Source organism: Colletotrichum destructivum, chromosome 6, assembly GCF_034447905.1.
Source record: "Colletotrichum destructivum chromosome 6, complete sequence".
Classification (NCBI taxonomy): domain Eukaryota; kingdom Fungi; phylum Ascomycota; class Sordariomycetes; order Glomerellales; family Glomerellaceae; genus Colletotrichum; species Colletotrichum destructivum.
Window position 1 is genome coordinate 100,212 of NC_085901.1, and position 12,320 is coordinate 112,531.

Below are 12,320 nucleotides of genomic sequence, written 5' to 3' on the forward strand. Positions count from 1 at the left end.
TGCACACCATGGAACCAAAAGGACAGAAACAACACCACAGCCGGTCAGGATTGTGGTTTTAAATATCACAACTGGCTGGCCACGTTGATCATCTGTATTGCACTGCAACATCATGACAATGATTACTTCGCTAGGTTGATCAAATGTGCAATCGATTGGGGCTTCGAGGGGGCCAACATTTACTCCGACAGCCTCAGTCGTGTCGAGTACACTGAAAACGGAATCCGATTGTGGGCGAAGGAGGTTTGTTCTCGAAGGTCGCTTCCAGCAATTCCTTTTCACGAAAGAAAATTGTGGGACGGTCTAATGTACCCCGTGCTGGAAGATGAGTTGTTGGCTTCGAAGGGGTTAGGGGGTAAACAGACAGCCTGACGATGAAGGCAGGGTCTTCCGAGTTTCCAAGTTGGGGAATGGATGTGATTGGTGGTTTTGCAATCACTAGATCATGTTCTTGCCCGAGGCAGGGAATATGTGGTTGATATTCGATTGATGGTATCTCCTCTTCGAGGGACTCATTGGAAGCCTTGATTTGGGTGTAAAGGGGCATTTTTGAAATTGGCGTGATGCTGCTGCCGCCTTGTCTAGGAACTAGACGTAGGGCGTGGTTCAGAACCTACGACTCCTCTTTCACCGCCGAATGATCAGATGTGATCTGGACCGAGCTTGCTGAAGGTTTGCTCTGACTAGGCCGGGATAGGTTATCGAAAGCAACCTGGCTGACGGGTGGTGATGGCATTGCCACAACAGTTTTGGTCTGATCAACCCTCTGGTTCCGGGCAACAATTGCCAAGGAATTCCTCAACGCGTTCAGCTGAGCCTGAAAGTCAGCAAAGTTGCTCCCTGTTGGACGCGTAGGCCTCTGTTGCGACTGGCTGGATGCTGCTTGTTTGTACATTTTCAACTCAGCTTCAACCAGCTCTAGCCGCTTAGCCTGTTCGTTGTTTGTTTTAGTTTGAACAGCAACGTGGTTGCTAAAGCGATGTTCTAGCAATTGGATACGGCTACCGAGGCTCCCGAGGTGCTGACCCAGTGATGTCTTGCTGACTTCGACGAGTGTTCTACAGTTGTTGATCAAGGTTGTGTTAACCGTGATTGACTCCTCCATTGTCTGGAGACGGGCCTCGAATTCGTCTTTGTACCAATGACTCGAAGAAGTCGTTTCAATGTTCTCAATACGCTCGTCGGCTTCTTTGCGAATCGATGGTGGTGCTGCCACTTGTTCTTTGACTTGGGTTTCCAGGACGGACAGTCGGGATTCGATGCCTTCCTTGATTTGCAACCAAATGCCAGCAGGATTCTCGAGTTTGGTTTCCAACTGTGACAGCCGAGCCTCCGCGTCTTGTGTACTCTTCTCATGGGTATGTTGCAATTCTCTCTGTGTCAGCAGCGTCTTCTGAACCTCTTTCAAGCCCGAGTTGACGGATTTGAGGTCGGTTTTATACCCGTCGATGAGGCTCCCGTGTAACACTTGAAAATCTTGGCCGGCCCTACGGCAAGCCATAACCTCTTCACCCATGCCATTAATATGGCTACTGAGCTCGTCTAGTCGTTCCAGTGCCTTCTGGCACTGAGATGCCGTGAATATAGATAACTGGTCATGGGCTGTCCGGACGTCTCGCGAGAGCTCTTCGGATTCGAGGAAAAGATCCGTTTGTTCCTTCAACATTTTTACCTCTCGGTCGTGTTCTTGGATCCGTGTTTCCAGGGTCTTCAAGAGCTCACTATCATATGTCGGACTTGCGGTTCGCTGTCCAGGGCAAGGTTGAGCTTCGCCATTGACAGATGAGCCTGGGTCCGCTTGTATCGTGTCCGCAACGTTATGGTCCACGTCCTGCGCGGCCTTCGGGCCTCTGCTGGTGGGTGTCTCCTGGGTGTCCTGTTTATCTAGCCGAGGAACCCTGAGGGACTCAAGTGTGTTCGGTGTCTCCGGAACACGCTGCTGCTCTAGTGGTAGGAGATGAGGAGGCGACTCTGGCCTTGGGACGCATTGGCGTTTCGCAGAACTGGGAGGAGTTTCAAGACCGAACCTGCGCTTGTGGCTTTCGGATTGGATGAGATCGTCAATAGCTTTCTCGGGAAGCGTTGGGTGGGCGTTTTGGGGCTTAAGGTGTAATTCGTGGCCGGATGGACGGGATTGGGAGCGAGCGAAGGGTCTGTAATGCGTTCAAATAGACTCTTGCCTAGCCCTGGACAGGACGAGTGGCTGCTGCCGCCCTTGATCTGAAAGACGGATGGGGTCTTGTGTCTGAAGGGAAAGGTGCCAGGATGGGGCGGGTTGGACTCGTCAAGGAGCAAGTGATGATCGTAACGGAGCTCATCCAGCTAGGATGTTTCGATACGGTCCCATTCTGCCTCAAGACGGTCCCTCGACGGGAAAAGAGAGGGCGAAAGATGCGGGTCTCTGGAGTTCCATGCATCGATAAGGTCTGTCAGAAGGTCTCTATGCAGATGCTTCCTTTTGAGATTTAAATAGGCGCGGCGGCGTGTGGCGTAGATGTCGACGAGTTCCTCCACTTTCTTGGGGCCGGCTTTGGTTATAGACCAGTGACGGGCGATGAAAGGCCAAAATTCGTCGCGGTCAAAGGCTAGGTGCTGGCAGCGGGTTACAAGACGGAAGAGCACGACGAGGTTGACGTAGATGCGGCGCTGGCGGTCTCGCACGGTCCTGAGGTCACTGTGCTGACCGAGCCTCTTTTCGTTTGCCGGATTAAGAAGCACTGCGGCCGATTGGACAGGGTTATCGGGCCAAGGGGGGGTTGGAAGCGATACACCAGTGATCCGGAAAGCGGCGTGGTTCATGGCGTGGCGGAAATGAGAGAGTCAGACCAAGTTGGCCATCCACGAGTTGCACGAAGAAGAGAAGGGAGGGCTGAGGTGCACTTTGTAAGAACGACAGGACGCTGGCATTGAAATGAGGAAGATGCTGAGGAGAGGGACTCGGGGAGAGGAAACAAAACAGAAGGAGACGACTTGGAAGGCGAATGTTGAAGTTTCGTGGACTATGCAGGGGGGGGGGGGGGGGGGGGTAACCCGTCGCGTCCGAGACGGTCGACGCGGAACTCTGAATTACAGGCGCGTGTCTGCAGTAGGACTCCCCACATGCTCAGGCACCTATCTAATAAAGTTCACTGTATTTGTCGTCGTCAGGTACCCAAACCCCCTTGCTCACTTATTCCTTGGTCCCTGCGCTCACTGAACAAATTAAGAGATGTACAAAGTTGAACAGGGCCCGGAAACATTGGAAATGTTGCAGATACGTTGCAATAAATCAGCCCTGGACTTGGATAACTGTATTGTTCCCTAAATGCAGCGTAGACCCTTCCCTTTGCGACACAGCGGGATCTTGATTCGTTTTGACTAATTCGTGTTCATCATTCTTCATCTCAGTCGTCATCCTCCCCAGTACCGGCTCTCCATCCCCTTACTCCATGACCAACACACTGCGGAAGCGGACCTTGTTGGACAGCATGTGCTCCGACGCCTTCTTCGCGTCGTCGAGGGAGAAGCGCTCAATCATGCACTTGATGCCATGCGTCGCCGCAAAGTCGATGGCCTCTTCCGAGTCCATCTGGTGCCCGCTGGGCCAGCCACAGACCGACTTTCCGCCGACGATGAGATCGATCGTGTTGACCTCGAGGTTGCCAACCGGCGCGAGCACGCAGAGCTTGCCGCCCGCCTGCAGACCCCCCGTAAGCGGCGAGATGATCTTGGGGTTCGGCGCCGTCGCGATGATGAGCGATGCACCCCCAAGCTTCTGGAGTTCCTTGACGGGGTCCGACGCGCTTGAGTCGATGTACACGTGCGCGCCCAGCTTCGTCGCGAACTCCTTCTTGGACGACCCTGAGCTGAGCACCACCGTCTTGTAGCCCATCCGGCTGGCGTACTGCACTGCAAGATGCCCAAGGCCGCCCAGGCCCTGGATCGCCACAATGTTTCCCTGCTCAATCTGCATCTTGCGGATGCTGTTGAACACCGTCACTCCAGCGCAGAGCAACGGCGCCGTCTCGGCCGGGTCCACATCCTTGGGCACCCGCACCGCCGCCTCGGACCGGAGCAGCACGTACTGCGCGTACCCGCCGTCGCGAAACACGCCGTTGACCGTCTCGTTGTCGCACGTCTGGAAGAAGCCCTTTTGGCACTGTCTGCACGTTCCGTCGTGACCTATTATACCAGGAGCGTTGTTGATTAGCATCTGAAAACTAGACGGGCCATTCTAGGTAGTTCGCATCTGCACACATGGGACGTACCTCCGTGCCAGGCGCCTCCAACTCGCTCTCCGCCAGAGAACCTGCTTACGCCCTCGCCAACGGCCACCACATCGCCGACAACCTCGTGGCCTGGAACCCGGGGGAACACGTCGCCAAAGCCGCCCTCCTGCATGCCCACGTCCGAGTGGCAGACACCGCAAGCCAGCACCTTGACAAGGATGAGGCCGGGGCCAGGCTGCTTCAGCTCCTGGTCGACGATCTTGAGAGGCGCGCTCTTAGACTCGACAACCGCCGCCTTGTACGTCTTGGGGAGGGATGCCATTGTGGGTAGTGACTTGATGAAGGACTCGTATGAATGTGGAACAGTGTGAAAGAGGTCTGTTAGTTTGTATGATACTCGGAAGCGAGCAGAGGTGTTTTTTTCCGTGGAAGAAGTGCTGGACCACAGGCTGCTTTATATACGACGGGTTCGATGCTAAATCCCACGCTTCCCGAGCGCAGCGGTCCTGTTGACTTTCAACCCCTCCGGACCCCTCACTTCACCAAGGAGTAGGAAACTCAAAGAATCACCATGTACAGTATCCAAACCACATCGCCGATAAGCACCACCGCACTACCATTCTGCCACAGCTTCCCATCGCAAAACGATAGGATGAAAATCAAGGACCTATGTGCAGATGAGACTAGGACGAATCAGGGAAGAGGAGGTGAATCAACTACACTGAGTAGCGCCGGCCGCCGGGACGACGGCTGCTGATGACATCAACAACACTCAATTCGATTCTCATCGACCCCTCAAGCGTCCCCGGGGTGTCGCTGGTTGTGAGGAGCACTGCTGGATTCCAACTTGCATCTGCTGACTATCCCACCGTTGCAGTGAGGCCCATGGGGGTAAGTGATCGATCGTCAACTGGTATTGCCTTGGAATGCCAAGTCCGATTCTATTATGACACGGCCATATGGCCCACGGGTGCCACGGAGTCCATGGGATGGGCCCTTCGTCACCAGTGGGATCCCCCGAGAGAGGCCGTGACTCGTTGCACGGAATTATTACCGCACGCCACTGAGCAAGGAGAGAGATGCCGTTTGCGATCCTCTATTGCATTGATTGATTAGTAATTACCACCAACCCTGTAAATCAGTCAGTCATCTTTGGTCTCAGTCTCGAAAAGGATCTCATCCGCTATTTCGGGTTTATTCCCAGAGCCAAGCGCTTGTGGCCAATCGCCGGATGACCCCTCTCGGGTTTGCAGGGGTCTACTTTCTCCAGGTCCGACCAAGAAGAGACAATCGCGACTCGGAAATCTTGAGAGCTCTTCCTTGTCTCCGCGAGTCATTCAGTCAACTCATTCAGCTGCCAGCCCCAGCAGAAGCTAGAGTCCAATGCTGTCGGTACGTCATCATCAAGACACTCAGCCCTACCGGAATAAACAGGCATCTTCCCCCTTCTTACAGCGCGGGTCACCCAAGATGAAGCTCGCTCCATCTGCTGCAGGATGGACGTGCAATCATTCCATTTCGACGTGCGAACCTGAGGTATAGGCGGTCTTGCGCATGACGCATCTTTTCCCATCTTACGGTCGTCCGATGGGAACGGTCCAAAGATCAGAAACGCACCGCACAACCACGGACTTAGTCCAGCAGCTATCCGTTGTCGCCTCCGAGACCTCTCCCTCTTTCTCTCCCTATCCCTCTCCGTACGCTCGGCCTTCGCGCGGAGGCAACTAGCGAGGTCCGCCAAACTAAGCTCTTCATCCCACTCTCATCTGTGCCTATGCAGACCAATGCGTGCATTCTCTCTTGGAGCCGGCCACTTCTGCTTCGAACCCGGCAAGGGGCGCCTCGCTCTCGCGCTAATGACCGCCTCGATCGAGGGGCTTCTCGTGCCAGCTATAAGAACTTGAATGAAGCATCCCAATAACGCAAAGCTTGATAAATCGACAAAGGCTTGTTTTCAACCTAACCCACGTAGCATTCTCGTTGACATCTAGACCTTGGTCACAGCCAAATCTCATCAGTGACTCCCAAGTACATTATCCCCCCCCCCCCCCCCCCCCCCCCCCAACCCAAACAATTATGTCCCTCCAAGACAAGGTCGTCGTCGTCACGGGCGGTTCCAAGGGCATCGGCCGGGCCATAGTCATCGGCGCCGCAGCCCAGGGAGCAAAGGTCGTCGTCAACTACAGTAGTGACTCCTCTGCCGCCGACGAGGTCGTCAGGACCATCGGTAGCGAGCGCGCCTTCGCCGTGCGCGCCGACAACTCCAAGACGACCGAACTGCAGACCCTCGTCGACGCCACCATTGACAAGTTCGGCAGAATCGATATCCTCATCCCCAACGCCGCCGTGATGTACATGCGCACCGTCGAGAACACGTCGGAGGAAGACTTTGACGTCATGTTCAACACCAACGTCAAGGGGCCCTACTTTTTGGTACAGGTAAATAAAAAGCGTCTCGCATGTGGATTCAAGACATAAGTGAAGACTAACATCGCCACAGAAAGCACTACCTCACATGCCCGAGGGCGGCCGAGTCATTTTCCTGTCCACGACAGTGCTCGCCTCGAGTAACCTTCCCCCGCCATACCTGCTCTACGCTTCGACCAAGGGCAGCATTGAGCAGATGACCAAGTTCATGGCCAAGGATCTCGCCAGCAAAGGCATTACGGTCAACGCCATAGCCCCAGGCCCAACCGGTACAGAGCTCTTCTACAAGGGCAAGACGGAAGAGATGATCAAGCGCGCCGGCGCGAGCAGCCCATTCAACCGGATCGGCACACCTGAGGAGGTTGCGTCGGTTGCTCTGTTTCTGGCAAGCAAAGAATCCTCCTGGGTTACGGGTCAAACCATCCGTGTCAACGGTGGGGTGGCCTAAGAGTCAATTGGGGAAACGGGGGGGAGAGAAAGTGAGAGGAACCCAGTGTCACTAAAAGATGTGGAAAAAAAAAGTATCATCATTGAGCACATTAGTCAGACATGGACTTTCAGAACCCAATGAACATTCGTCTCATTCCGGTATCGTCATCTTCCGAACGTCTAAAATCGTCGATGGGCAAAATTGCTCGTCCTGTTACTGCGCCCCCAAAGCCGCAAGCGCATTACGAAGCTCTTTCACTGCAGTCGGTACATCCTCAAAGTTTAGGGCGGAAATCGCCCACTTCGCATGCTTCTGCGCCTTGGGCAGGTCCATCTCGTCCGACGGCGCACTACTCGGAGTCCATGAGTTGTTAGAGACGGGAACCAAAGGAGCTTTGGGCTGGTGCGCAATCGGTGGGGGTTTGAACTGCTGGGGTGCCGGCGGCGGAGGTGATTTGGTGACATTCGAAGGGGTTGTTTGGGGCGGTTGCCAAGGTGACGCAGCATTTGCCGGACTGAAAGACGGCCCCGTCGAAGATGCGGCATAGGGAGACGGTGCTGAAGGGGCATTTACTGTAGCAGCCATGTCGTTTGCGCCCGTTTGGCTAAGGGGCGATGGCGGGAACTGTTCGGGGGGGTCGAAATAGCCCTGGTTCTGGGGCGCAGGAAGGATTGAGTTGAGATCGGTTGCTGTCGGGACCGAGGGCAGATCTAGAACGCTGGACTGGGTCGGGACGGGCTCGCTTGGCGCAACGGTCGGTGCTGACTCGGCCGGCGTAGATGCCTTTTTGTAGAACTCGGTCTCTGGGTCATCCTCGACAGAGGCGGGCTTCGGAGGAGGGGAGGTGAGACCGCGGACGTCGGGGTCGTTGGGATCCAAAGCAGGAAGATCTTTCTCAGGCTCTTCGTGCTTGGGGTTCGACTCGTTAGGGTCTTTGCCTTCCTTGATGGCCTTGAGTATGCGAGCAGCGTTCCATTTCGCATACTTAACCTTTTTCTGTGTCTCCTCGTCTATAGCGCCCCAGATGTTGCCCAGCAAAAGAAAGGTCGCAGCGGCATCGTACGTGTCGGCGGTTTGCCTATTGAAGGACCAACGTTAGCTGGAAGCAAAAGCGAGGTTGGAGATGGAAAGACGCGCACCTTGTCACTCGATTTGCTCTGAGAACCTTCTCTGCCCTCTCAAAGGAATCCTGCGCGAATTGCTCGACGTATGCCTGACCGACCGCATCGTCAACGATGGCCTCTTCCTGAGCGTTCTCGGTTTTGGTCTGATAGCGTATTTGTCAGTCCCCAGCAAATGTCAAACCGCGGCCATGATTGTTGCCATATCATCTCGCTGACCTGTTCGAGTCGGTCCATGAGGTTGGTTGTGTACGAAAGGCTCTCGTCATCGGCATTGTGCAGTCCTTTGGCCAGGATCTGGTTGACGACCCAGTACTCGCCTGCGCATTCCCATCAGTTCAGTATCAGAGGTCACTGGGACAGGCTGCTGAAAGCAAGACAGATGGAGGCACGTACACCAGTACGTAATGACAGGCATATGTTGGCGTAGTTGATTCGCGCGATTGATAAATCTCGTGATATCGGCCTGTCGCAGGCTACTTGGGATTGGTTCGGCCATGGCTGCGGCGACAGACGGCCCCGTGGTTCTCGGGGAAGAGTGAGGGAAAAGATCTGTCGGTGTTGAGGGTGCCTCGGGCTGAAGAGTGGACTGGAAAAGGGGGGGAGAGAAAGGCTGAAGAGTTACAGCAGCTCACGGGCGCAAAGGGGTCAACAGTATGCGACGGGTGCTGCAACACCATGAGGCTGGAGACTTGTATTACTCCGGATGTTGGAAGCCTTACCGAGCGTCTAGTGTCAGTCCCCACATGCGCGGGCATCACATCACAGCGGGGGGCAGAAGGCAGGCAGGTCACCAGGGACCAGACTCCGCACCATCCAGTACCTCGCCTTGGTACCTTATCTTGGGTGGATGGTTGCTACGCCACAGCTGCCAATGGTTATCGCGTGACTGGACGGATAATGGTGGGTGTCGACTTACACCTCTGTGGCTCAAGCTCCCCAAGCTCATGTGGGGCATGTGGCTTATGAGCAGACCAGATGCTTCGACCCCATTGACTGGAAATTTCCATGGTTCCATTCACAGTCCGAATTGAGGACAATGGTGAGGGGTCCGCGTCTCACAGTTCCACGCTGGCCTCTTTGCCCCGAAAAGAAGCCAACTAAACAGTTTCTCGTTTGATGTTGACCAGAGTCCCCAATTCCTCCGCTCCATAAATGCCGAGGAGTCAAGAGCTCTCTCACCTGTCTGAACCCAGTTCCATGCTCTAACTTTTTAATCCCACACCTTTCCGCGACTGGTTTTGCCTTCCTTATTTCTTCCCTCTTCTTTTCCTCCCGTCTCTCTCTCTCCAACACATACACAGGCTCTCTGTTACCTTTACCACCCCACACACTGCTTAACTCTATATCCACCGCGATGCATCACCCCACTCTGCTCGCCGCGGGTGCCGCCGTCCTTTCGGCTTTGCCTAGTGTCCAGGCAGGCATGTACCCCAAGAGCTCTGCCGTCCTCCAGGTCGATGCCAAAAACTACGACAGCTTGATTGCAAAGTCCAACTACACCTCGGTACGCCAAACCTCAGCTATCCACACTGACTGGCTCACGTCTGGCCGTGTCGCTGACTAGGCTTCTACCAACAGATTGTCGAGTTCTACGCCCCCTGGTGCGGTCACTGCCAGAACCTTAAGCCCGCCTACGAAAAGGCCGCCAAAAACCTCAATGGACTGGCCAAGGTCGCCGCCGTCGACTGCGACGAGGATGCCAACAAGCCCCTATGCGGCCAGTTCGGGATTCAGGGGTTCCCTACCCTCAAGATCGTCAGACCAGGCAAGAAGCCCGGTAAGCCTGTTGTTGAGGATTATCAGGGCCCCCGGACCGCCACCGGCATTGTCGAGGCCGTCGTCGACAAAATCACAAACCACGTCAAGCGAGTCACCGACAAGGATCTCGGCTCCTTCCTCGAGGGAGAAAAGCCAAAGGCCATCCTGTTCACTGACAAGGGCACCACCAGCGCTCTTCTCCGTAGCGTCGCCATCGACTTCCTCGACGCAGTTTCAATCGGTCAGGTACGCAGCAAGGAGGCCAAAGCAGTTGAAAAGTTCGGTGTCAAGTCATTCCCGACCCTGGTGCTCCTGCCAGGTGGTGACAAGGAGCCTATCGTCTACGATGGAGAGCTGAAGAAGGACGGTCTGGTTTCTTTCATTTCCCAAGTCGCCTCGCCGAACCCGGACCCTGCGCCCAAGAGTGACAAGAAAAAGGCCGACAAGAGCAAGCCCGCGTCCGCCAAGTCGAGCACCAGTACCGCCGCAGCAGAGGAGGCTACCCCCGAGCCCGAGACACCCACCGAGAGCCCTTCTGCGGAGCAGGCCGCCCCCGCCATCAACGTCTTTCCTCCTCTGCCTATTGCCGACACCCCCGAAAAGCTCCAGGCAGAGTGCCTCAGCGCCAAGTCCCATACCTGTGTGTTGGCCTTTGTGCCCTCCACGGAGACCGAAAAGGCCGAGAAGGCCCTTACCAGCCTGTCGGAGCTCGCCCACAAGTACGCCCAGAACCAGCGAAAGATCTTCCCCTTCTACTCTGTCCCTAGCGACAATACTGCTGCCACTACCGTTACAAAGAGCCTTGGTCTTGGCAGTGACATTGAGATCGTTGCCGTGAACGCCCGCCGCGGCTGGTGGAGACACTACGAGGGCGAGTTCGATGTCGTGAGCGTCGAGAGCTGGATTGATGCTATTCGTCTGGGCGAGGGTGCCAAGCAGAAGCTCCCCGAGGGGGTGGTAGTCGAGGAGGTCAACACCGAGCCTACAAAGGAAAGCACTGCCTCCACTGCTGCCACGGAGCCTACCCCTGAGCCCGAGACTGAGGCGCCCAAAGAGACACCGTCTGAGGCTCCCGCTCCTCACGATGAGCTGTAAAATCCTCTTTCTGAGTATTGAACCCTGCACGCATGGTTAGTCGTGACTGTAAAATAGTAATGCGATAGGAAATCTGACCAGTATCAATGTGGCGGTCCCGCGCCTGCGATCAATGCAGTCCATGGACGAGCCGTTTCATGATTCCATCTCCAGATCCAAGCCAGTACCTCTTTCCACCACACCCTCTTGCACCATCTGCCGACCTTTCTCCTTGACGACGCGGTCCATAAACTGTCGTACCTGTTTACATCCATCCACACCAACCGCAAGCATGCCCTCCAGACGGCTGACCTGGACGCGACTCTCGCACACCAGGACAGCAACACGGTCCGCCAAACCCAGAGTTCCGACCGTCATGTACGGCAATTCCTGCTCCTCTTGAGTATTGAGATCCAGCAACGGATCTGCGCCGTCGTCGGCGGCTGCATATGTCGAAGTCGAACCCGCCGTGCACGCAGCGATGTAGTCGGTCATGGGAATACCCGCATCGATGAGGGCAAGTGTCGAGGCGTTTAGGAGGGCCGCCAGCAGTGAACCGTCTTGCGACAGCACGTGTAGAGAGATGGAAATGCTGCTGTGGGGGAAGAGGTGGGTGTGAAGGTTCGCCGAGACGGCTTTGGCAATGGTGGCCTCGAGCTCCTGTGTTCGCCTACAAATGTCCGGTGGTCAGATAATAGAGACAGATGCACCAATGGGCTTTTGTTTTCTTTCTAATGGACTCACTTGTCGTTGCGGCCCCGCTTCTTTCGGTCGACAGAGCTAAAGCCGGCGACGACGAGGTTGACGGTGACGGCAGCCTCCTTGGACTGGCCGCCCGCACCTCCGCGACGCTGGGGCTCGGTCGGACCGGTCACAACACACATGACTTTGGTATGTCCCATCTCGAGGTAGCTAGAGCCGTCGGCGGCTTCTTGTGTCCGGATCTGGGCGTGCAGCCGTCGGAGCTCGTTCCATCGGCGGCCATCGACGCGCAGCAGCGCCATAGAGTAGGTCGATGTGTCGAGAGGCATTTTTTGAATCGTAATCGGTCGGTTCGCAGTGGTTGAAGAATTTTCCAAAGTGGAATGCGTCTATCGGAAAAGGGCGCAGAATTTATTAGGATGTTGCTGAGAGCTACAGTGCAGATGTTGCGACACGTAACGAAGCTGCGCGACTGCAAGAGCAGAGCAAGACCAAAATTTTGGAATGCGCACAAGGCCTTGCCGCAGGTGGGATGGTGGGGCCGGGCGTCGGTGCGTCGGCGTCCGGGCCCCGGTCCTCTAAAAGCTCAGGCGCCTC

The 12,320-nt window shown here is 55.6% G+C and overlaps 6 protein-coding genes across 6 annotated transcripts; 2 read left to right on the forward strand and 4 right to left on the reverse strand.

Moving 5' to 3' along the window:
* Nucleotides 1-609: 609 nt before the first annotated feature.
* CDEST_09199 (uncharacterized protein) lies at nucleotides 610-2,799 on the reverse strand (the record flags this gene model as incomplete). The annotated part of the gene is made up of 2 exons (XM_062925358.1): nucleotides 610-2,153; nucleotides 2,372-2,799. The coding sequence occupies 2 exons, from the start codon at nucleotides 2,797-2,799 to the stop codon at nucleotides 614-616; spliced, it is 1,968 nt and encodes a 655-aa protein (XP_062781409.1). The 3' UTR covers nucleotides 610-613.
* Nucleotides 2,800-3,258: 459 nt separating this feature from the next.
* Nucleotides 3,259-4,695, reverse strand: CDEST_09200 (Putative alcohol dehydrogenase, zinc-type, GroES-like superfamily, NAD(P)-binding domain superfamily). Its single transcript, XM_062925359.1, has 2 exons — nucleotides 4,248-4,695; nucleotides 3,259-4,161 (listed from the first exon to the last, which is right to left on the reverse strand). Exons 1-2 carry the CDS (start codon nucleotides 4,528-4,530, stop codon nucleotides 3,422-3,424), a joined length of 1,023 nt encoding a protein of 340 aa, XP_062781410.1. The 5' UTR covers nucleotides 4,531-4,695; the 3' UTR covers nucleotides 3,259-3,421.
* A 796-nt stretch (nucleotides 4,696-5,491) lies between these two features.
* CDEST_09201 (Putative short-chain dehydrogenase/reductase SDR, NAD(P)-binding domain superfamily) lies at nucleotides 5,492-7,084 on the forward strand. The gene is made up of 2 exons (XM_062925360.1): nucleotides 5,492-6,647; nucleotides 6,709-7,084. The coding sequence occupies exons 1-2, from the start codon at nucleotides 6,285-6,287 to the stop codon at nucleotides 7,081-7,083; spliced, it is 738 nt and encodes a 245-aa protein (XP_062781411.1). The 5' UTR covers nucleotides 5,492-6,284; the 3' UTR covers nucleotide 7,084.
* Nucleotides 6,250-8,932, reverse strand: CDEST_09202 (Putative vacuolar protein sorting-associated protein Vta1). Its single transcript, XM_062925361.1, has 5 exons — nucleotides 8,583-8,932; nucleotides 8,406-8,506; nucleotides 8,205-8,332; nucleotides 6,707-8,143; nucleotides 6,250-6,645 (listed from the first exon to the last, which is right to left on the reverse strand). Exons 1-4 carry the CDS (start codon nucleotides 8,683-8,685, stop codon nucleotides 7,279-7,281), a joined length of 1,197 nt encoding a protein of 398 aa, XP_062781412.1. The 5' UTR covers nucleotides 8,686-8,932; the 3' UTR covers nucleotides 6,250-6,645; nucleotides 6,707-7,278.
* Nucleotides 8,933-9,543: 611 nt separating this feature from the next.
* Nucleotides 9,544-11,042, forward strand: CDEST_09203 (Putative Thioredoxin domain, protein disulfide-isomerase A6; the record flags this gene model as incomplete). The annotated part of the gene is made up of 2 exons (XM_062925362.1): nucleotides 9,544-9,693; nucleotides 9,768-11,042. The coding sequence occupies 2 exons, from the start codon at nucleotides 9,544-9,546 to the stop codon at nucleotides 11,040-11,042; spliced, it is 1,425 nt and encodes a 474-aa protein (XP_062781413.1).
* A 132-nt stretch (nucleotides 11,043-11,174) lies between these two features.
* Nucleotides 11,175-12,229, reverse strand: CDEST_09204 (Putative ribosomal protein uS5 domain 2-type superfamily). Its single transcript, XM_062925363.1, has 2 exons — nucleotides 11,766-12,229; nucleotides 11,175-11,691 (listed from the first exon to the last, which is right to left on the reverse strand). The coding sequence occupies exons 1-2, from the start codon at nucleotides 12,050-12,052 to the stop codon at nucleotides 11,178-11,180; spliced, it is 801 nt and encodes a 266-aa protein (XP_062781414.1). The 5' UTR covers nucleotides 12,053-12,229; the 3' UTR covers nucleotides 11,175-11,177.
* Between the last annotated feature and the right edge of the window lie 91 nt (nucleotides 12,230-12,320).